This window comes from Choloepus didactylus, chromosome 3 (genome assembly GCF_015220235.1).
Source record: "Choloepus didactylus isolate mChoDid1 chromosome 3, mChoDid1.pri, whole genome shotgun sequence".
In the NCBI taxonomy this organism is placed as follows: Eukaryota; Metazoa; Chordata; class Mammalia; order Pilosa; family Megalonychidae; genus Choloepus; species Choloepus didactylus.
In genome coordinates, this window is record NC_051309.1 from 114,673,590 (window position 1) to 114,697,046 (window position 23,457).

The following is a 23,457-nucleotide window of genomic DNA, read 5'->3' on the forward strand; positions in this document are numbered from 1 at the left end:
GGATAATGTCTTAAAGTGGAATAATGTTTCATAGGGACAAAGTTAAGGATGTGGCCTTGTATTTAGAGTGATGTTCCAGAGTGGAGATAAGGAATGAAAATATAAGGAGGTCAAGAAACTATAAAGTAGTCAGCCTAATGGGACATCAACTTGGATGTTGGTATAGTTGAGGAAGTTGACCAATGAGACATAAGAAGAAAAGCCATAGGCATTGAAGTCATATTCTAGGGTAGAAAAGAATTCAGGGAGGTAACAGGCAATGATTGAAGAAATCTGAAGAAACTGGTGTAAAGTTTTTGTTGAGAAGTAGAGAATTTATTGGTTTGATGATCTAGGGCAGAGGCAGAAAACTTTTCCTATAAAGAACCAGTTGGTAAATATTTTAGGCTTTGGATGTCTGTCATAGTTCTTTGTTGTTTTTTATTTGTTTTTTAAATCAATTTTAACAATGTGAAAACTGCTCTTAGTTTGCTGGCCATATAAAAACAGACTGGCCACAGGCTGTAATTTGCCAACTTCTTATTGAGGGAAAAACGCAAGGCCTACTGTCCACCCTAACATCTAAAATTGCCGTTAATCATGCATTGAACATCTTCTTGTTATTAGGAGGCTACGCTGGATGCTGGGAAGTGGAAGAAATAAATGATAGCTGGAGCTAGAATTGTTCCTGAAGATAGCCACATTTCATTTAAGCAAGATGACAGAGAAGGCAGAAGATGAGAAAGATGCTTATAGTGAAGGGGAGTTTGCCTCTGATAGATTTCAGCTTCTGTGAGGTAGAATGGAAAGAAATAACTATATAATAACTAAGAAGGGATAAATATGTGGGGGAAGAAGTAGCAAGGTGCCCAGAGGCATGGATTTGGAAGACTTATATGTAACTTAATTTAAACTTTTTTGTAAAGGTAGGTGTTTTAATCATCATCACATTACTTTCAGGGCTTTCAATGATTTTATATTACCTTGTGTTTTAGATAAACCATGATTACAATCTCTCCATTGGTCAAAAATGAACTAGTATTTAAAAACTAACAAGTAATCTTTGACCAAAAACACCATGACTTTACCTAACAAAAGAAGTAACGTATCATTAAATTATCAAAGAAACAGGTAGCTTTTTTTTCCCTTTCAGAGTACCCCCTGTTTATAGTGATATCTCAGAAAAGAAATCAGAGAGAAGAGAAACAGTAAGTTGGTTTTTACACAGTACAGAGGAGACAAGAATAAAAATGTAGAAACAATGTTATGTAGTATCTACAGCAATCAAATCTCCAACTTTTCATTAATGTGATTTTCGCATTGGTATCATGGAATGAATTTCTTAAATACAGTGAAGGAGAATGAAGAGTCAGGTGTGAGACAAGATGTGAAATTTCTTTGGGTACAAGAGTATGAGAAGAGGTGAATGTGACATCACCAAAGATAGAGGAGGTCATCTAGTGGAAGAAACCTTAAACCTCTTTTGGTGTCACATCCTGTTTTTGAAATGTGAAGAGGAGACTGCTCCATTTTGGTGGGAGAGTTGCTTCTTCAGAAATGTACTTGAAGGACAGAGTCACCACAAGTAATAGCTCCTAACTAAAAAAAAAAAAAAAAAGATCAATATGAACTTGTCTTTACTTCTACTATTTTGATGCAATCTTCATTAACCATAGGTAGACATTATGGTAATAGGCATGTCCCTGATCTTCTCCAGTGAGGCTACCACCACAAGTTTAAATCCTGAGAGTGAGACTGATACACACGTACTTTTATTTTGGACCTAAAACTGAGGCCGTATGTCTTATTTCCCTGCCAGGTATGTACCCTCACTAGGGAAGACAATCGAGAAATTGGGGTAAAACCCGAGGATGAGCAGCTCCACGTTCTGCCTTTATACAAAGTCTCTGAGGTGGATGAGTTTGGGAGTGTGGATGCTCAGGAGGAGAAAAAGCGAAATGGTGCCATTCAGGTACTGAGCTCCTTTCGACGGAAAGTCAGGATGTTAGCAGAGCCGGTCAAGACGTGCCGACAAAAGAAATTAGAAGCCAAGAAAGCTGCAGCTGAGAAGCTTTCCTCTCTGGAGAACAGCACAAATAAGACTGAAAAGGAAAAGTCAGCCTTGCCACGTACGAAACAGACAGAAAATGCAAGCCAGGCTAAACATTTGGCAGGTAAACTTAATGCAAAGCACTGTAGGTATATGTGTTGTGTGATACTTACATTGAAAATGGAGATTGTTAATTTTGGAAGGTCACATCAATCATGGACTTAGTTCTGTACCAGCAGTCCCATCTTATCTAAAGCAGCAAGGCCCAGCTTTGCTCTGAGAGATGGTAATGAGATGTTGCACCTTCAATTCCTTGATGAAAACATTTAGATTTTATTCTATAATAAATGGCAAAAATTAATGATATGGTGAAATTAGCCTTGATCTGGCAGTGGTAGGTAGGCCAAATTAGAGGTGGATGAGCTAGTAGCTTGGCAAAAGATGCAATAAACTAAGAGTGGGATAAGAAAAGCCTGAATTTTGGTGGTAGCAGGGGAAGGATAACAAAAATACATTCTTCCAGGATTCTTCTTAATAGGATTTGATGAATAAACATTGGAGTGAAGAGGAAGAACAATTCAAGAATGACTCCAAAGTTTTAAGCCTATATAACTAAAGTGGTAATATTCATTGAAGTAAAAAGTTTTAAAATAGGATTCATTTGGGGTAGAGGAGAACAGCATAGCTTTCTTTAGACTTGTTGAGTCTGAGGTTTAGGATGGTATCCAAATGTAGTTGCCCATCAAAAGAGTTCACACCCATAGTCACAGCATTAGAGCATTACTCATCAATGCTAAGTTGATATTTTCTTTCCAAAGCTCCTTGATTATGTCTATATTTAATATTGTAAAGAAACCATAGAACAAAGTAATGCTCATGTCCAAATTTGGGGAATGGTATTGGCTGGGCCATTAACAAAAAATTCTGTATCTTTTAAGTTTAGTGTACCAGTTGTCTTAGAAACAACAGTCTCTTGGGTAAGATGACTTCTGTTTCACAAAGTCAAATTTCCCTGGTGATTCATTTTCAAGCTCAGAGAAAAGAAATTAGGTATTTTAGAAAAATATGTTAAAGATACTGAGTGAATATTTGTTGATTGGTTAACTGAGAGACTTAAATCCTGTTCATTTCCTGATGTCTTCTTTATGTTAGCCATATAGTAAAATGGGATTAGAACTTTGCCCCTAGTCCCTCCTAACTAGCATCTGTAGAAATTAATCACTTTAGTTCTCAGGACTGCCCTTGAAGCTCCATTTACATGTTTTTAACTCCTGTGATTTATTTTAAGCAAGGTCGTAAAACAGAAATTTGACTTTTAAAAGTTTCACTTAAAAAACTGAAAGTTTCTTTAAAGTCTCATCTACAACTGTATAAATTTTCTTCTCTGGAAAGCATGTTAATGAAATAGCATTTACTGGTTATGTGCTTTTTGTTTTTAAATGAATGTCATTTTTTTTTTCTCATGGCATTACTGGATCTTCCATAATAAATTTTGTGCTACTTTCATTTAAACTGTTTAATAAATTTTATTGAATGTCAGTCAATGGAGAAAGAAATGACATGGTCCCTGCTCTCAGGGAACTTAAGCATTGGGGTGCAAGTAGGGGCTGTTAAACTGGTAATTATAAAGCAATATGACTGTTGCTTTATTTGATACATGTTTGCAGTGGATATTACAAAAGCACTAAAAAATAGAGATCACAGAAGTCTTCCTGAAAGAAAGAAAGGATAATTTAAGCCAAGGAAGGGTAAGGAGATTGGGTAGAAGGAGGAGGCACAGAAGCTCCCTAGCACATGTTGCTCTCAATGGTATAGCTTTTGGATATTTATTATATTTTTCTTGGATTTCTTGGATTGGCCTGTTATAAGGTCTACCATTTTCATTTCTAGTACTTCTGACACAAAAAATAAAGCTGGAGAGTTACCAGAACCCTGACTTTGTTCTTGTCCTGCTTGATAGTATTGCATAATCCTGGTAGTGGTTCTCACATAGGTTTAAGTATCCTCATTAGCTTTCATAAAGTAATAATCAAGCATATCTTCTCTTTCTTATTCTATCCACAGAACTTTTGCGACTTTCAGGACCAGTCATGCAGCAGGCCCAGCAGCCCCAGCAGCCCCAGCAGCCCCAGCCACCACAGAAGCAGCCCCAGCAGCCACAACAGCTGCAGCAGCCACAGCAGCAGCAGCAGCCACTCCAGCAGCATCACCCTTTGACTTACAACCCTCAGTCAGAGTCTATCAACTCTTATTCTTCTTCTGGACCTACCAACCTATATATGAGACAGCCCAATCCGGTCAGTCCTTATCCAAGCTCTTCACACACATCAGATATTTATGGAGGCACCAACCCCATGAACCTCTACTCCACTTCATCCCAAGCTGCAGGATCATATTTGAATTCTTCTAATCCTGTGAACCCCTATCCTGGGCTTTTGAATCAGAATAACCAATATCCATCATATCAATGTAATGGAAATGTGTCAACAGACAACTGCACCCCGTATCTGGGTCCCTATTCTCCCCAGTCTCAGCCCATGGATCTATATAGGTATCCAAGCCAAGACCCTCTCTCTAAGCTAAATCTACCACCCATCCATACACTATATCAGCAGAGGTTTGGAAATAGCCAGAGTTTTGCTTCCAAGTACTTGGGTTATGGAAACCAAAATATGCAGGGAGATGCCTTCAGCAGCTGTACTGTTAAACCAAATGTGCACCATATAGGGCCATTTCCTTCTTATTCCTCTCATGAGATGGATGGCCACTTCATGGGAACTGCCTCTAGATTACCAGCCAACCTGAGTACTCCAAACATCAACTATAAGAACGGTGAACACTGTCCACCTTCTCATATAATCCATAACTACACTGAAACTTCAGGCATGTTCAACAGCTCTCTTCATGCCCTGCATCTGCAAAGCAAGGGGAATGACGTGCTTTCCCATACAGCTAATGGGTTGTCTCAGGTGCTTCCAGGTCTTAACCAAGATGCTTCTGTCCAAGATGGCTTGCACAAATTAAATCATGCTAACAATCAGGAAAGGCAGCCATCGGCACCAATCCAGGTCATGGCCTCTGCTGCAGAGGAAAATGATGAGGTCTGGTCAGACAGTGAACAGAGTTTTCTGGATCCTGACATTGGGGGCGTGGCTGTGGCTCCAACTCATGGGTCGATTCTCATTGAGTGTGCAAAGCGTGAGCTTCATGCCACAACCCCTTTAAAGAATCCCAACAGGAATCACCCCACAAGGATCTCACTTGTTTTTTACCAGCATAAGAGCATGAATGAGCCAAAACATGGCTTGGCTCTCTGGGAAGCTAAAATGGCTGAAAAAGCCCGCGAGAAAGAGGAAGAGTGTGAAAAGTATGGCCCAGACTATATGCCTCAGAAAATCCATGGCAAAAAGGTGAAACGGGAGCCCACTGAGCCGCATGAAGCTTCGGAGCCCACTTACCTGCGCTTCATCAAGTCCCTTACCGAAAGGACCATGTCCATGACCACAGACTCCACCGTAACTACATCTCCATATGCCTTCACTCGGGTCACAGGACCTTATCACAGGTATATATAATGCCACCCTTTTGTTGGTTACCTCATCTGAAAAGACCACAACCAACCTGTCGGTAGCGTAGTTCTCACGGTGTGGGCAGTGGGGAAAGGACACAGTATTCATGATAAACGTGGTGGGAAAAACCTCGCCTCACCAGCAAAACAAGAGGTAATCTTACCACAGCACTTAATTTCCACTGACTCCTAAGTGGTCACAGATGGCATCTAGAAAACAGACCAAAGCATTCTATGCAAAAAGAAGGTGGGGAAGAAAGTGTTGCACAATTTACATTTTTAAACACTGGTTCTATTGGGCGAGATGATATGTAAATGTGATATTTTTTTCCCCCTTACAACTCTACACATCAGTGACCACTTTTAATAATAGCAAGTTTGCATAGTCATGGAACACAAATCAAACAAGTACTGTAGTATTACAGTGGCAGGAATCTTAAAATACCATCTGGTGCTGAATATACGATGTACTGAAATACTGGAATTATGGCTTTTTTAACATGCAGTTTTTACAATAATCTTAATATTAACTTTTATTTATCAAAATAGCTACAGGAAGCATAAATGAATAGACAGGAAAACACTGAATTTGTTTGGATGTTCTAAGAAATGGTGCTAAGAAAATGGTGTCTTTAATAATTGAGAATTTAATGCCTTTTTATCATCAAGATGCTGTCAGTGTACTCCAGTGCCCTTGAATAATGAGGATACTGTTTCATTCAAGTTTTTATCATAATTACCTGTTCTTACATGTGGACATTTTGAAAGCCTCTGGATTTTGCTCATCCAGTGAAGTCCTTGTAGGACATAAACATATATATGTACATATATATATACACATACACACATGTATATGTGCACACATGTATATGTATAAATATTTTAAATGGTGTTTTAGAAGCACTTTGTCTACCTAAGCTTTGACAACTTGAACAATGCTAAGGTACTGAGACATTTTTTTAAAAAAAAGTTTACTTTCATTTTAGAATGCAAAGTTGATTTTTTTTAAGATAACAAGGAAAGCTTTTAAAATATTTTTGCTTTCAGGCATGCATCTGCCAATGAGCAATGTGTCCATTTTTAATACAGCCAGTTAAATCCAAAATGGGGCTTACTGGATTCAAAGGAATACATTGGTCCACAAAACACGTTTTCTGGTGCTCATCTCACATGCTATACTGTAAAACAATTTTATACAAAATTGTATGACAAGTTCATTGCTCAAATATGTACAGTTTTAAGAATTTTCTGTTAACTGCAGTAACAATTAGCCGCATGCTCCAACTCCACAAAGCTAGTTCACTTAAGCCTATGCTGTTTTATGGATCTGTATGCTCCTCAAAGACCTGAATGGCAGTCTGCCTTTGTGTTGATAATTATGTACATTGTGATGGTGTCATTTCTCAGCTTAAGTGTCCTCTTTACTGGGAAGATTGAGCAGACTGATGCCTGCATAAGATGAATAAACAGGGTTAGTTCCATGTGAATCTGTTGATTAAAGAGAAACAAAAAACAGGCAGCTGGTTTGCTGGGATGGTTTTAAATCATTAATTTGTATAAAGAAGTGAAAGAGTTGTATAGTAAATTAAATTGTAAACTAAACTTTTTTAACGCAGTGCTTTAGTATTTTAGTACTGTATAAAATTTTAAATAAATATAAATATATATATGGGTTTGAAGCAGAATTCACATCATGATGGTGCTACTCAACCTGCTACAAATATGTCATAATGTGAGCTAAGAATTCATTAAAAGTTTGAGTGATGTTCCTACTTGTCATATACCTCAACACTAGTTTGGCAATAGGATATTGAACTGAGAGTGAAAGCTTATAGCATTGTGTACCATCATTTTTTTTCCAAGTCTTTTTATTATTATTATTAAAAAAACATAACTTTTTCAATACTTGATTTCTTAGCAAGTATAACTTGAACATCACCTTTTTGTTCTAAAAATTCAGGGATATTTCAGCTCATGTTCTCCTTATGCCAACATGTCATCTGTGTTTGTGTAAAATTGTTGTAGGTTAAATATATTCTTTTTCAGGGATTTAACCCTTTTATTTTGAATCCCTCCTATTGTATATTGTACTGATGTAACTAAAACTAATTTTGTAAATCTGTTGACTTTTTATTGTAAAGAAGAGCATTTTAAAAGTTTAGGGAATTTTTTGACTGTTTCAAGCAGGAAAAAATTTACATGAAAATACCATGCACTGAGCTGATAAAGGGAAAAGTATAAGGCCAGAGTTTGGCAAGTGGCCGTTGGCTAGAGTCTTTCAACTCTCTAAATAAAGCTTTTGATCCTGTAATAAATACAGGTACACACTCCATGAGGGCTTCCCTAAACAGGCAAAGCACTATAGGTATGGTGTGCAATATACTGTACAGTTTCATTTTGGTCTAAATCCATTTTTGCATAGTATGATTACAAATAAATTCTTAATCAGAGGAGGCCTTTGGGTTTTATTGGTCAAATCTTTAGAATATGGCTTTGTCCACTTTAAATACAAACATTTAAAAAATGTTTGCTTTCATACACCAAACCATGATTTAAATGGTTTGCATATACCATGAAATATAACCCAAAATATTTGGTTACTATATGCATTTTTTGGTTTTGATTCTCCATCCCTAATGAATATTTGGTTTCTATATCATCCACTGTCATTTGTCAAACTGCTGGCCAAAAAAGAACAGGAAGTACAGTTTGGGAGGTTGGAGAGAGGTGAGGGGGGGGGGGAGAGGGAATTGAATGACATATTGTAAATATTAGATCTATAAATGTAAATATCAAACCTGCCTCAGAATGAATGAGAAGCAGATATAAAATTTGCTTATATAGGAATATCAGGTTAACTATATAGCCATACTTGAAAATGCTTCTGAGTGGTGTCAACTTTACTTGAATGAATTTTTCATCTTGATTGACGCACAGTAATGTACAGTTCACTTCTAAAGCTAGTGGTTAACTTGTATAGGAAACATTTGCAGTTTGACACTAAGATAATGAACTTCTGTGTGCATTTTTCTATGCTTTTTTAAAAACTTAGTTTCTTTTCATTTTCATGAAATGTTTGATTTGTCTGTAAAATCTGAGGATGGTTATAAATACTGTAAGTATTGTAATGTAATGAATGCAGGTTATTTGAAAGCTGTTTATTATTATATCATTCCTGATAATGCTATGTGAGTGTTTTTAATAAAATTTATATTTATTTAATGCACTCTAAGTGCTGTCTTGCTGAAGTTTTTGTTTACTGCCAGAACAACTGCCTCCTCACTGAGGAAAAGAGAATGAAAAGATTGTTTTTTGTTTTTGTTTTTAACTTCATTGTTTTAATATTATGAAATACAAGTACAAAACATTGAAGAAGTGTTCCGGTTTGCTAATGCTGCCCTTTTGAAAAATACCAGAAATGGATTGGCTTTTATCAAGGGGGTTTATTTGGTTACAAAGTTACAGTCTTAAGGCCATAAAGTGTCCGAGGTAGGGTATCAACAGTAGGGCACCTTCACTGGGGAAAGGCCCTTGACATCTGGAAAATTTCTGTTAGCTGGGGAGGCACATGGCTGGCATCTGCTTGCTCTCAAGTTTCATTTCAAATTGGCATTCTCCAAAACGTCAGTATCAGTTTTCAACGGCCATCTTCAAAATGTCTCTGTAAGCTGCGGCAGCTCTTTTATATGACCCCAGTGAACTAATCAAGACCCATGCTGAATAGGTGGGGCCACACCTCCATGGAAACATTTATTCAGAGCTCACGCCCTAACCAAAGTTGTCACTTACAGTTGGGTGGGTCACATCTCCATGGAAACACTCAATCAAAAGGTTACAACCTATTCAACACTAATACGTCTGCCCCCACAAGATTGCACCAAAGAACATGGCATTTTGGAGGACATAATACATCCAAACTGGCATAAGAAGTATATTTTTGACTACATGGAGATGAAATACACATTTGTGTTTTCACCAGAATCTATATCACCCAGTCCTAGCCACTACTAATGGCTTGTCACAGGGATTTTTTATTAGTCTTATGAGGTTTTATCATGAATAAAAAAGCTCACAATTCTTTCTTTATCTTAATATTCCAATTAAGCTGCTTTGAAAAACTGTTAAGAAATACAAAATTGCCTTAGCCAAGAGTTTTGAGTAATATTATTTCATACTGGCGAAGATCTCCCTTATATTGGCATTGCAAAGTCACTGCATTTATTTGAGATAAGCCCTCTTACTGTTTTGGCAAATTACCATTTCTTGAAAAGTCCAGACTATTACTATAGATAGTTATTGATTAATCAGTAATTCATGATGCCCCTTTTCTGTAAGACAAATTCACTGCAATAGAGGACCATAAAAGCCCGCATGTACTAAAGAGAAGGCAAGCATTCAAATTGTCTGTCATTCCTATCTCTATACCAACTTAACCACATCAAATGGGAGCAACATTGGCCAATAAAGAAAAAGCAAAGTGTGCTAAAATGTCCAGCATTCAGCCTCTATAGCATACCTCACAGTTTCCGGTCATTTCAGCTACGAGTTTTCTCATGACAGGAAAAAAAATGATGAAGACAGCATTTAATTTGTTGGGATATGTGAAAAAAAATTTTTAACCTACTTATTTCATTAAATATTTTAAACTAATTTTGTTTTTATAAATAAGATGCTATTCCTGCTGTTAAAAGATCGGTTATGTCAATCATTAAGGATAATTTTGGGATATTTAAAGTAACATATGCTGGAAAACTGAACCACATTTTTAACTGCCAGCACTATGCTTTGTTCTTGGTAGAATCATCTTTGTTTCTTCTTTTTACATCCCAATTATAAACCCTGACCTTAGTGACAACAGTGGTAGTAAATTGATCTCAAAGAAAGGGAAGGTCTTCCTTAAGAGAATCAAGATTCTTTGTGGCAGTGGATACATTTTTTTCCCAACAATGCCTTTGCTTCATCAATATCATAGTCAAGCATTACATTAGCCCCAACCACAGACACATTATCAGGAACAGAAGCTGAAGCTTTGCAGTGTAGGTTATCTGCCAGCAAGAATCTGGTCTCCAGTGAATTGGTGGATTCTTTTTTCTTCAGCATGTATTCAGAATTTCTAGAGTCTGCTTTCAGATTTCAGGAATCTGACCTTTTAGCCTCCTTTTCTTTTGAGCAAGATTGAGTTCTGTAAACTTATTCTCCTGGTACTGTTCATCCAGCTTCTTTAGTATTGTATCTGCAGTCTTATTCTCAGGTTGTTTCATGAAGGAATCTACATCTTCCAAAAAAACAGCTTTGGGAATCCCCAGGTGGAGCCCGTTCCCTGCGGTCACTTCTCCAAAGCCACAAGCATCCTCATGATTGCTTTTTAAAGATACATTTAGATGGTTATTCTTAATGTTAAACTCCAAGATAATATCCAAATAATAATTAAGAACAAAGTACTTCTCTGGTTGACTAATCCAGATACCTGACTACTATTTTAGCCTATTCAGTTTGCATGTGTAGACAGTGTGAATCAAGAATGGAGTAATAGCCATTCTGTTGACCTTAGACTGACTGCCCCCCTCAGTGCACAATCTGGGAGGACTCTGGCATGTACACAGGTTTGAGTTCATAATTGTGCAGGTCTAAGGCCAACCCTGTTTTCAGACTCTCACTTTCCTCTTCGTACCCATTTTCCTCCTCAGGGAAAAATTCCTCTTCCTACTTATCAGAAAGGCAGGCAAGCATTAGGCAAGAGGAATGGGGAGAGGTGACCTAAAAGGCACCAAATGTGCATGTCATCCATGGCCACTTGGCTTCAAGGTGGTGGAGACTAACGTCCTCATCTCTACCCATTCTCTTCCATGTGAAGCAGACTTCGCACAAGTGAGCTCCTGCTCTAACACTTCATTAAACCACAAGATATTTTGTTAAACATTGTTAACAAGTATAGTTATGTGAGCCTTTCAACCCTCCAACCCTCCCCAAATAGGCAGAGAAATAATTTTCATTGTGCATAAAGGGAATTCTCTTTCCCATCTTTCCCTCTTAGTTTAACCTGGGCCAGGTTTGCTTTATAAAACGGAGCCTAGGGAATGGCTGCCGTTTAGTAAACTCAGAGCTCATTGGCTGGAACATCCCTGCAGGACTCTGCTCCAAGTGAGATATTAAGAAGCAACATCATTATTAAAAAGCCCTGATCAAATGAAGTTCTGTTTGTTTGATTTACTTCAAACCTCTTCAGGGCATTGTCAACACTTATCCCTTATTTCACCATCCATCATCTGGCTGAAACTTGGGAAACCTCTCGCTGATCACATTTGCAAGTCTCCCCTGTCCAGGGCAAAGGGGGAAGAGGGGATTTAAGTTTCTGCAAGCTCAAAAGCTTTTACTGCTAGGGACCCCATCCTGTTTCCAACTGAACCGAAGGAGCTGGTGGTGCTGGCCTTCTGTCAACAAAGGTGCAGGCAGGCCTGCTTCTTGTGAGCGTGCAGGTGGACTTGAATGGGGGCGGCAGCTGGAAATGACAGATGAACCAGCATTCACAAAGCTTTATTGGCCCCTTGCCTCCCTAGGAAATAATTGCCCAGAATGAACCTTTTCATGCAGGCATGCATGCACACAGCTGCTCTCACACAGTACCACTTGCTCCTTAGTCTCTTTGATTGGCTTATGGTGCAGCCCCTCTTGCTTTGAGTAATTCTGGCTTAGCTCTGACTTCTGCCTAATTCCTCCCCATGTATGCTATCACCTGTGTGAAATACAGACTCAGAGGATACTCATTATTCATTAAGGCACCTACTCCTCAAGCTGCTGAGAAATTTAAATCAGTTGCTGGGCTAAAGACCATCTGGAGCTGAGACTTCAGGCAAAAAGGAAAGCCGACGGAGCATATTTTCTTCCCACAATCAATGTGCAGAAGAGTGCTTCTTGCATGTGATACTTGCTTACTAATTTCTATCAGTTGACTTATCAGGTAAGTATGAGTGGCACACTTTCTCCCTACAGCCCTTCCTCCCCTGAGAAATACAATTTCACTCTAGTTGTCGGAGTGGAGCGAAAACATTCACAAAAGATGCTTAGAAGAGAATTAACTGCAATTATAGATTATTTCCATTTTACCAGCACTCTTCAGATTCACAAAAACAAAGACACTTTGGTTCTCATATATTCTAGGCCACCTGCCCACATCTTCCTCTCTCTTACCAGGTAATTTCTCACAATTTTCTCTGGTTGTATAGTCCAACACACAGTCTTTAAGGAGCCATTCTTTCCCATGCGTATACACTTGACGACTATGCTTTCTTTGGGGGTTTCTTTTATGCTGTTTCAAAAGGAATTTCTCTACTTCAATCTGACATTGAGATTTCTGAAATGAGATTTCTATTTCGGTCAGTGAAATAGTACTTACAAAAGACACCTCACTTCCCTCCTCCTCCAAATGAATGAATTCAGATCATTTAAATTCACTTAATTAAGGACCTGTAAGTATATTCACTGGGAATTTGCTTTCCTTCCTTGCATAAAATAGTCACGTTTCTAGAAGTCTGGCTGTTGTTACTTGAAGCTTGAGAAGCCCATGGTGCACGAACCCTTCTCTCTTGAGTAGCTCTTGCTTTTGGCTTTAAGGAATGCACTGAAACACAAGTAGAAGTGTACTTGAAAGCACCTAGCTTTGGATTCAGCCTTGCAATTTTATCACTCGTGTGGCATTGGGAAGTTTCTTAACATCCCTGAGCCTCAGTTTCCTCATCTGTAAGAATCTGTATAAATGTGCATCCATCACAGGGCATGCTGAGGAATAAATGAGAATGTAAAGCATTAAGCACAGAGTAGACAGCCGCTAAAGGGTTATTCTTACAAAGAGTTTTACTCCCTCTCCCTCCCCTTCACTTCATGCTGAGAGATTCCCTTACTGTTCACACCTCAGAGCTCACCTCTGTTGCCTGCAGCCTCCCACCATTCTCCCCAAGAGCAGGATCTCTAACTTCCTCGCCTGACAAAGCAGGTTCACATGGCAGCATAAAAGCCCTTGATCATGAAGCATCACTAGGACCACAGCTAGGAGGAGGACAACTGAAAAATGAGAAAATAAATCCCTGTCCTGCCACCCAAGATGAGTTTATACCCCTCTAATGACATCATAGTTTCTAACATACTAAATATATGTTAAAAACTAATAAGAAACTCAAACAATTTAAGGGCTAAAAGCAGAAGAAAATGGTACAATCATGAGAGAAAAATAAGTGATTGAGGAAATTATAACATTTTTATTCCTGTTACACTGTCACCTAAAAACAGGTATATTTCATGGAATTAATTCTTAAAATGTTCATGTCTAAATGTCTATTAGAATAAAATATTTTTGAGGCAGAGGGAAAAGAGACTTTAGGTTTGTTTTAAATATTTTATGTCACTGACTTCAAAAATGTTTCCTATTTGTTCCATAGGAGATGACATACAGAAAAGCGCTCCAGCTCCGGATGGAGCCAGGCTGCCTGGGTTCAAATCCCAGCTCTGCCGGTTACTAGCTGTGAGACCTTGGGCTAGCTGCTACTCCTTCCTCTCTCTTCCTCCATTTCTCCATCTGGAGAATGGAGATAGTAATATCCATCTCACAAGGTTGTTGTGGGGAGTAAATTAATTCATTCATTTAAAGCACATAAGAAGAAGTAAAAAAAAAAACAAAAAACCTACCAGCTATTATAATTGTGTTGCTTATTTACTAGCATGGAGGTTTAGTTTATGCATTTTCAAGTTATTAACAAGGGGAAGTATTTATTGACTGTACAAAATCATGGAAAAGCAGATTTCAATGAGACCTTAGAGAACACCTTGTCCAACCCCCTGGTTTTGTGGAATCATTTATTCATTCATAAGTACTTAGAAGCACCCACTCTGTATCAGGTACATTTCTAGGAGTTGGGCATTCAGTAAGGAACAAAGCCACTAAGTCCCTATCCTCTTGGAGCTTGTATTCTAGGTGGGAAAGATGGACACAGAATAAAGTAAATATGGGTGCCATGAAGAAAAATAAGGTGGGGTTTGAGGGTTGGAGAGTACCAGCAGCTTAGGTGAGATGGAGGATTTTTTAATGTAGGTTGTCAAGGAAGTCTTCACTGATAAGGTGTAATTTGAAGGCAAAGCAAATGTGAGCCATGTGGATATGGGGAGAAAGAGGATACCAATCAGAGGAAATAGCAAGTGAGAGGCCCTAAAATGGGCACAGGACACAGAAAGCCTGTGGCTAGAATACAGAGCATGAAGAAGAGGTGGTGGCAGGTGGGTGGTGGGCTTTGTTCTAGAGCATTGTTATGTCCTTTGGCTTTTACTCTAAGTAAGATGATGATATTGGGAGGTTCTCAGCAAAGGAGGAACATAAACTATGTTTTAAAGGAAAACTTGGACTACTGTGCTGAGAATGGATTGCAAAAGGCAAAGATGGAAGCAAGGAGAGTACATAGGGGCTGTTGTGATAAGTTAAGCAAAAGACCAGGTGGTAGCAATGAAGGTGAGAAGTGGTTGAGCCAAGAACGTAGGTGTGAGAGAAAGAAAGGAGTGAAGGGTGATGTCCAAGTTTTTGGCTTGAGTGACTGGAAGAATGAAATTACCCTCTATTCAGGTGGGTAGAATAAAATTCAGGTGGCAAGAGTATAGGAAGATTTGGGGGCAGGGTGGGGGAATCAGGAGTTCAGTTTGGAGCTATTGATTTTGAGGTTGCCACTAGACATCCAAGTGGAGGTGTTGAGGAAACAGCTGGCAATGAAATCAGGATTTCAGGGAAGAAGTCTGGCTAGAGATAACTCATGTAAGGAGCCATCAGCATAGAGATGTATTAACGACATTAGACTAGATAAATAGGAGTGTAAATAGACTAGAAAAGATGTCCAAGGACTGAGCCCTATGTTCCCAGGCTGAGAAATTGAAGGGGAATCTGCAAAGAAGACTAGGGGGGAGGGGAGTAGGGGAGGTGTTCTGGAAACCAAGTGAAGAAAGGGCTTCGGTAAAATAATAACATTGTTTCATCAATTGTAACAAAATTACCACACTGATGCAAAGCATTAATAATAGGGAAAACTGCCTTGGGGAGGAGGGTAAGATGGGAGTTCTGTATTTTCTGCATAATTTTACTGTTCACCTACAACTTCTCTAATACATTTAAAAGAAAAAAAAGAAGAAAGGTGTGATCAAATGTGTCAAATGCTTCTGAGAGCTCATGTTAAGATAAGACCTGAAAATGGACCACTAGATTTAGAAACATTGAAATCACTAGTGGCATTCATAGTAGTTACTGGGTTTTTTCCCCCCACTGTTTAGGGAATTTTTATTAAAGCAAAAATTATAATCCAAATTATGTTTCCTTGCTCAATTATCAAATTTGTTAAGTAAGACAGAAGCAACATCCTGAGCTATTTATTCCACAGCAAAGAATTACCAAATTAAAAGAATGCTTTAAATTTTTGTACTTTGCTAAAAATTCTTTTTCCCAGGGTCTATAAAGCATTCACTTGTTTTTATATTTTATGTTTTCATATTTAGATTTTTTTGTTTTTAAATCAATAAGTATCCAGGACTAGCATTATGTTTACTAGACCTGGCATTTGCTCAGTACATAAGATTCAGAAATTTCCTCTCTTTTTTTATTTATTTTATATTTTGCATCTTTTTCCCACAGTATTTAAATTTTTTGATGGGCAGATATTTTTTCTTTGGTGAAGCACGAGTTTCTCCTATGAGTTTCTTTCAATTCCTGATCAATTTTAAATGTCTAGACACCAGTGGCATTGTTACCTGCTTGCTGGGCAGCCTCTTTAGCTCAGTGGGCTTGTAGCACAGCTACAGTTTCATCAACCTTCAAACAACCTTAGGTGCTCTGGAGACTTAAGCATATGAAGAAGTCCTACTTATCAATCTCCAATGATATGCCAGTGATTTTACCAGCAAGGTAAGCATGCATGGCTTGAATAAGAAAAAACAACCATCCCCCAAACATTTGCTTTTGCACTTGAAGAGGGGTAGATTCCAACATGGAAGCAGTCAAAAGTTCTTGACCTTGTACATGAACAGCTGCTGCATGGGGTATTGTAGCTGTGCATTAAGACATTGTTGAGGATTGCACATCCCCACAGCAGATTTATACTGTGGTACGGTGTGGAAAGCAGGAGTGTCTGCAGCAGCAGCAGCTGCAGGACATGGACCCATTGTCTCTGTCGATGTATTAGCAACACAGTGTTGATATGACTCCTGGGACTTGTGACCAGCACTAAAAGGTGGTCTAGGAGTGGCCGGGTAGATAATACCAAGGATTTGTTTTGATGGAAGGGTGGGGGCCAAAGCCCGACGGGAGAGTGTTCAAGAGAGAATTGGAGAAGAGGAATTTAAGACAGTAGCATAGGTTGTTCTTCCAAAGAGTTTTTGCTATAATGGAGAGAAGAGAAATGAGGCAGTATCTGGAGGGAAAAATGGAGTCAAAGAAAGGGCTTTTAAAGATTAGATACAGTTTAGCACATCTGTGTGCAGATGGGAATCATCCAATAGAGAAGGACAATTGAAGATGCAAAAGAAAGAATGAGAGAGAATTTCTGGAGTGATTGTCCTAGTCTGCTAATGCTGCGGAATGCAAAACACCAGAGATGGACTGGCTTTTATAAAAAGGGGGTTTATTTGGCTATACAGTTACAGTCTTAAGGCCATAAAGTGTCCAAGGTAACACATCAGTAATCAGGTACCTTCACTGGAGGATGGCAAATGGCGTCCAGAAAACCTCTGTTAGCAGGGAAGGCACATGGCTGCCGTCTGCTCCAAAGTTCTGGTTTCAAAATGGCTTTCTCCCAGGACGTTCCTCTCTAGCAAGCTTGCTCCTCTTCAAAACGTCAGTCACAGCTGCACTCTGCTCCATCTCCTTGAGCCAGCACGTTCATATGGCTCCACTGATCAAGGCCCACCCTGAATGGGTGGGGCCACGCCTCCATGGAAATATCCCATCAGTTATCATCCACAGTTGGGTGGGGCGCATCTCCATGCAAACAACCTAATTCAAACGTTCCAACTTAATCCCCACTATTCTGTCTGCCCCACAAGATTGCATCAAAGAATATGGCTTTTTCTGGGGGACATAATACATTCAAACCGGCACAGTGATGTACTGGAGCAAGCAAGACACTTCCTTAAATAGGAGGGTTGATTGGGGAAACTGAGGCCTAAGGAGGTAAAGCAACTTGGCTGAGGCCACAAGGCGGTGAAGGGTAGAACCTGGGTCTTCCTCCACTGAATCACAGCCACCTGCCATGTAACTAAAGGCAGGAGAGGAGTGTGGTAAAACCACACTGATTTTGCTATTTTTGCATTAAATGAATGCCATTTTATTGCTATCAAATATGTATAGAAATTCTAATTAAAGTGATTTTTTAAATAGACTATATTTAAAACAAGACTGCACTCTCGAATTTTGGAATGAATATATCAGAATTGCTTTACTACTTCATAAATTCTTCTTTTAATCAACATACTGACATGTCCAGCTATCCCCGTGTGTGTGTGTGTGTGTGTGTGTGTGTGTGTGTGTGTGTATTCAAGCTTAACAAAGAAAATCATGTTTCTTTTGCTTAGCATTTATGTTTTCCACCATAATTAACTAGATCTTTAAAAATTAAAATGGAAACCTTCTCTGAAAGCAGTATTTACCTCATCAAAGGACAAATACTTCTTCAGAGTGGAATGTGGCTAGTCTATTAGGAAACATGTCTGTCTGGTGGGACCCCCCGGCCTGTGAGGGCACCTCCGCAGCTCCTTCCCACTCTCAAGGTCCTTTTGTGAGCTCGATGACCTCGGTGAAGAAAGCCCGGTTCAACCTTCCCAGTGGAGTTACCTTGTGCTAAATCCGTCTCCCAGTCACTCGTCAGGGTTCCGGCAGATCCGAAGTATCCACCGTGACTTCAATAAAAATGGTATCATCTTTAATATACGTCTCGTTTTCTAGGACAGTTTGGGCCACAAAGCCCCTGCAGCCAGATGCAATGTTCATCTCGCTGATGGGTTTCTTGAAACAACTGCTGTTCGGGTCAGGCTTGAATGCGTCTCCCAAATGGTGCCGAGAGGACCCCCTGATCCATCAACTTGAGCGTCACTTTCTGCCTGAACGGCCAAGGGAGCAGCGCGCATAATGGCAAAGAAAAACCGACAAATGAGTCCTTTTCCCCATCCCAGCCCCATTCCGGTAGACCCCGGCACACATCTTATAGCCAGAGTAGCTGGTGTAGAAAGGCTGGCTGTATAGGGACAGGGTCTTCCCCACGGACCTTCCAGCTGAGCACGCCTGTTGTAGCTCGCCGTCTCTAGCACCTGGAACCCTGTCTGTGCACGTCGGCCAGGTGGATGTCGTGCACACTCAGCATTTGGCTGTGCCGGCTCAGCTGGGACTCCAGCAGGTCTGGGGTCCGGGCCACCCGCCCCGCGCTGTTGTCACGCCCTCCAGCTCAGACACTCATTTCTGCAGGGCCTCCACGCTGCTCTTCAGGCTGCCGGCCTCCTCCCAGTTCTGCCGGAAAGCACGGATCCCTTGGTCGAACTCTTTCAGCTTCTCTGACTGTCTATGACTCGCTGTAGGTGAAGTATTTTGGATTCATTATTTCCAAGCCTTTCCTTTTGCCGCTCAGTTTCAATTTCAAAGCTACATAGTTGGTTATGCAAACTTTGTAAGCTCTTGTTTTTTTCTACACTTTCATTCTGCAGAAAGGAAACCTTTTTCTTCGGAGAATGACTCCACTCTTGCAGTAAGTTCACGTGCGGCCCTGCAGAGCTGGCCTCGTGCGCCTTTATCTGCTTGTTTGTTTCCTGAAAAGCGCAGACACATCGCTTAAAACTACAGGTGCTGGGGGCCTTGACACACTCTGACAAACATGCACTCAACTCGCTCCTCAGAAGCAACTGAATGTTGTACTTATGAGGGCAGGAGACCACCACGCAGGGACACTCAGTGTCTTCATGTTTCTGCAATGTGACCTTCAGGACCTGGCTCTTGCAGGGGCTGCCGGTGGCCTCCCAGTATTTACATGCCTGGTCCACGTAGTTGCAGAGATCTCTCAACACTTCTTCCTTGCAGTCAGCATGAACACACAGAAGTTCTTCAAACCGGCAATTGTTTTCTAAATACACCAGCAGGTGCCTCAGTGTTAACTGCTCTGACAACATCTGCTTTCATTCCTACAATATATCTGAAAAGCCAGAATCTCTCTCTCTTGCAGCAATTATCCTTATACATCTTACATTTGGTGATGCTCCCTTGACAGGCTGTACATTCTGTTCTCGAGGAGCTCAGCAGGCAGCCATGCAGCTTTCACAGAATTGGTGTCCACACTTGGTCTGGTTAGGGTTACACAAGACCTGCACTTTTCATATTTGTACCAGCCTTCCACAATCTTCACAAATTTTTCTTCGTATCCTCCTTGTTCAAGAACAAAAATGGATGTCTGAGCACCGCGGTCAGGATGCATCTTTAATGGTGAGTTGGTCTGCGGTGAGCCAGGGGAGTCCGTCTTCTTACTGGACTCCATTTTAAGGAAGAGAAATCCTGTGTCATATGTTGTAAGAAGATATATCTAAACCTCATCAAGGAGTGAGGCTTCAATAATGACAGAAGCAAATGGTGTCTATCTTTTCCTTCTTCAAATAATGTAGTGGAATCCCTTCTCTCTTCTGTCAGGAAAGTGATCCTGTTCTAGTTTGCTAATGTTGCCAGAAAGCAAAACACCAGAGAAGGATTGGCTTTTATAAAAGGGGGGTTTATTTGGTTACACAATTACAGTCTTAAGGCCATAAAGTGTCCAAGGTAACACATCAGCAATAATCGGGTACCTTCGCTGGAGGATGGCCAATGGTGTCCGGAAAACCTCTGTTAGCTGGGAAGACACGTGACTGGTGTCTGCTCCAAAGTTCTGCTTTAAAAATGGCTTTCTCCCAGGACGTACCTCTCAAGGCTGCAGTTCCTCAAAAGTGTTACTCTTAGTTGCTCTTGGGGTGTTTTTCCTCTCTTAGCTTCTCTGGAGCAAAAGTCTGCTTTCAATGGCTGTCTTCAAACTCTCTCATCTGCAGCTACTCTCAGTTTCTGTGCATTCTTCAAAGTGTCCCTCTTGGCTGTATCTCCGCTTCAAAATGTCACTCACAGCTGCACTGAGTTCCTTCTGTTTGTCAGCCCATTTATATGGCTCCACTGATCAAGGCCCACCCTGAATGGGTGGGACCACACCTCTATGGAAATTATCTCATCAAAGTTATCACCCACAGTTGGGTGTGGCACATTCCATGAAAACACTTAAAGAATTACAATCTAATTAACAATGATGGGTCTGACCACACAAGATTACCTCAAAGTTAATGGCATTTGGGGGACATAATACATTCAAACCGGCACAGATCCTTAGGAGAATAGAAAGCCAGGAGCCAGGAACCAGGTTTCTGATCCTACATCTGGTTCTGTCCAGCTTGGGTACCTTAACCAAGTGACATAGCTTGTTTGGGCCTGAGTTTCCCCTCCCAGCAGCTCAGTCAGCTCAGGGGCACGGGGAGAGTCCACTGCCCAGTCAGCAGCATCCTGCTCTGCCAGCGGCCACAGGTCACGGGGCAGGGAATGGCCACCACCGCCACCGGCTGGGGAGTCCTCGCCAGGCTGCAGCCCCGGCTCGTGCACGCAGCGCCCTCACGCACTCTCCTAAAGTGATTTTGTTTTTCTTTTTTAAACCAGAGGGGCTGGTAGGTCTTTCTTAAATAAGGTTAATTTATGATTAACATAATTTGGTATAGTGGCATTCATGCCTCAAATGGTAAAAAGATCATTTTAAAATCACAAGCAGGCTAATAGCTCTTACCCCAAATGTGTACATACTATTTACTGTCTTTTAGGGAGCACTATCATCACATACAATACAAAGGAACAGTGAAGTCTAGCCCACATTATTGTAGAACTTGGACAAGAGTAAGCGTTGCAGAGGTTATTGCTGTTTCATTTTTATATACAGTGCCATTGTAAATCCTAGGGAAGACAGATATTTTAGGAGGAATATAACATTTAACACGCTTTTAATAAAATTCTCCTATGGAGTGAAGCTCCACTGGGAATTAAGTGTAAACTGTGATATGGCTGGTTGTTTTGTTTCTTGGCCACTGCAAGTGCAGTAACTTGCTTTATCTGATAATTGTTCTTAGATATTATTATTGATCAAGTCATCTAACCTCTTTAAGCTTTGTTTTCACATCTGAGAAAATGAAGCATAACACGTTCACTCTGAAGTTGTTGTGGAGCTTAAATAAGATTATTTATGTAAAAGAGTGTGGCACATACTGCCAGGAAAAGTCAGCACTTAGCTAGCACAGCTGGAAGGAGAAAAGCAGCGGAAACTCTGGCCCTGCCTCCTTCTTGTCATTATCAATAACAAAGGTGCTGTCGTTACAGAAAAGATACAGCATGGCCTCTGCCTTCAAAGACCTTAGTGCATAGTCAGAAAGACTGGCCTTGGAGAGCAGCCCCCATGCCTGACCAAATGCCCTCAGTGACTTCTCACTGTCCTCAGGATGAAGTTCAAGCCTTGCCAAGGCTTACAAGGCCTTTCGTGATGGGCCCCTGCTTTGGGTTCTGGTCACATCCCTTGTGACCCCTCCACTCCCCACCCTCAGTCCCATTTTACACTCTAGTCATACTGAACTCTTTTTAGTTCCTCTACTGGAACTCCTCATGGAAGTTTTTCCCAGCTCCTCAAATGTAGGTTGGTTTTCCCTCCTCCAGCAGCCCGGCCTCCCCTCGCAGGCTGCTACAATGCTTGCTCAGCTCTGTGAAGGTGGGGACTAGCGTCCCCCAGGCCCTGTATTTTTTCCCAACTCCCTAACACCCCAATCCAGTGCCTGGCACATAAGAAGAATTTCAATAAGATTGAATAACATTATTGCTTATGTCAATAACTGCTGAATCATGTGTGTGATGGTTGTTAGGTGTTAGGATCATGTGTATCACTAGAAGGAAGCGTAGAGGATGCAACATGGGACTGTATAACATCGCAAACTGTGGTGGTTGATGAAGGTGGTTGATAATACAAATACAAGAATGTTCTTCCATGAATTAGAAAAAATACATCACAACTACAAGGAGTTAATAACAGGGTGGTATATGGAGGGAAAAAAATGTACCTAATGCAAACAATGGACTCTAATTAACCTTAATATCCTAATGCTCTTCCATGAGTTATAACTAAGGTACCACACGGAAGCTAAATGTCAATACTAGGGGCATATAAGGAGCATGGGGTTTTTCTTTTTGGAGTAATGAAAATGTTCTCAAACTGATTGTGATTATGTAAGCCTAGTTCTGTGATTATACTGAGAGCCATTGATGATACGCTTTGGGTAGATTGTGTGGTATGTGAGTAAAACTGTGTCAAAAGAAAAATACGGAATACTGTCCTGTAAGAATTAAGTTATGAAAGTAAATTAAAACAAGATTGCATAGGCTTAGAGCCCAGTGAAGCCTGTTGCTATTAGGAGAGATGGGTGTTCGAAGGCGGGAGACATCACCAGGGACTGAAGCAACCTGGGAGGGTGAGAATTAAGCAAGCCTGGAAGGATTCAAGGGCTTTGTGAGTGGAGAGGAAGAGGAAAAAGAAAAAGACAAAATCCAGTGCAAAGAGGATAGCCAGACTCCACAAAATAATCCAGAAATTTGGTCTGCTCAGTTCATCAGAATATATTTCCTGGGTGAAATGTATGTTCAGGGGCAGTTTGGAAGATAAAACAAACTCATGAAAGAATTGCCACCCTTACAAGTTGATGACTGGGAAGGGGGGGTGGGGTGCTGTGGTATGAAAAATGAAGTGAGAGAGTGGCCACAAGTAGG

General features: G+C 40.3%; 1 protein-coding gene and 2 pseudogenes across 1 annotated transcript in view; 1 reads left to right on the forward strand and 2 right to left on the reverse strand.

Moving 5' to 3' along the window:
- The window catches only part of TET2 (tet methylcytosine dioxygenase 2), a 130,254-nt gene extending 121,436 nt beyond the window's left edge, over positions 1-8,818 (forward strand). The window contains exons 10-11 of the mRNA XM_037830378.1: positions 1,799-2,153; positions 4,094-8,818. Coding sequence (XP_037686306.1) covers positions 1,799-2,153; positions 4,094-5,604 — 1,866 coding nt within the window. The 3' untranslated portion in view covers positions 5,605-8,818. The remainder of the gene's footprint in view (positions 1-1,798; positions 2,154-4,093) is intronic.
- A 1,557-nt stretch (positions 8,819-10,375) lies between these two features.
- Positions 10,376-11,076, reverse strand: LOC119528748 (annotated as a pseudogene).
- Positions 11,077-18,477: 7,401 nt separating this feature from the next.
- LOC119528749 lies at positions 18,478-20,132 on the reverse strand (annotated as a pseudogene).
- Positions 20,133-23,457: the final 3,325 nt, after the last annotated feature.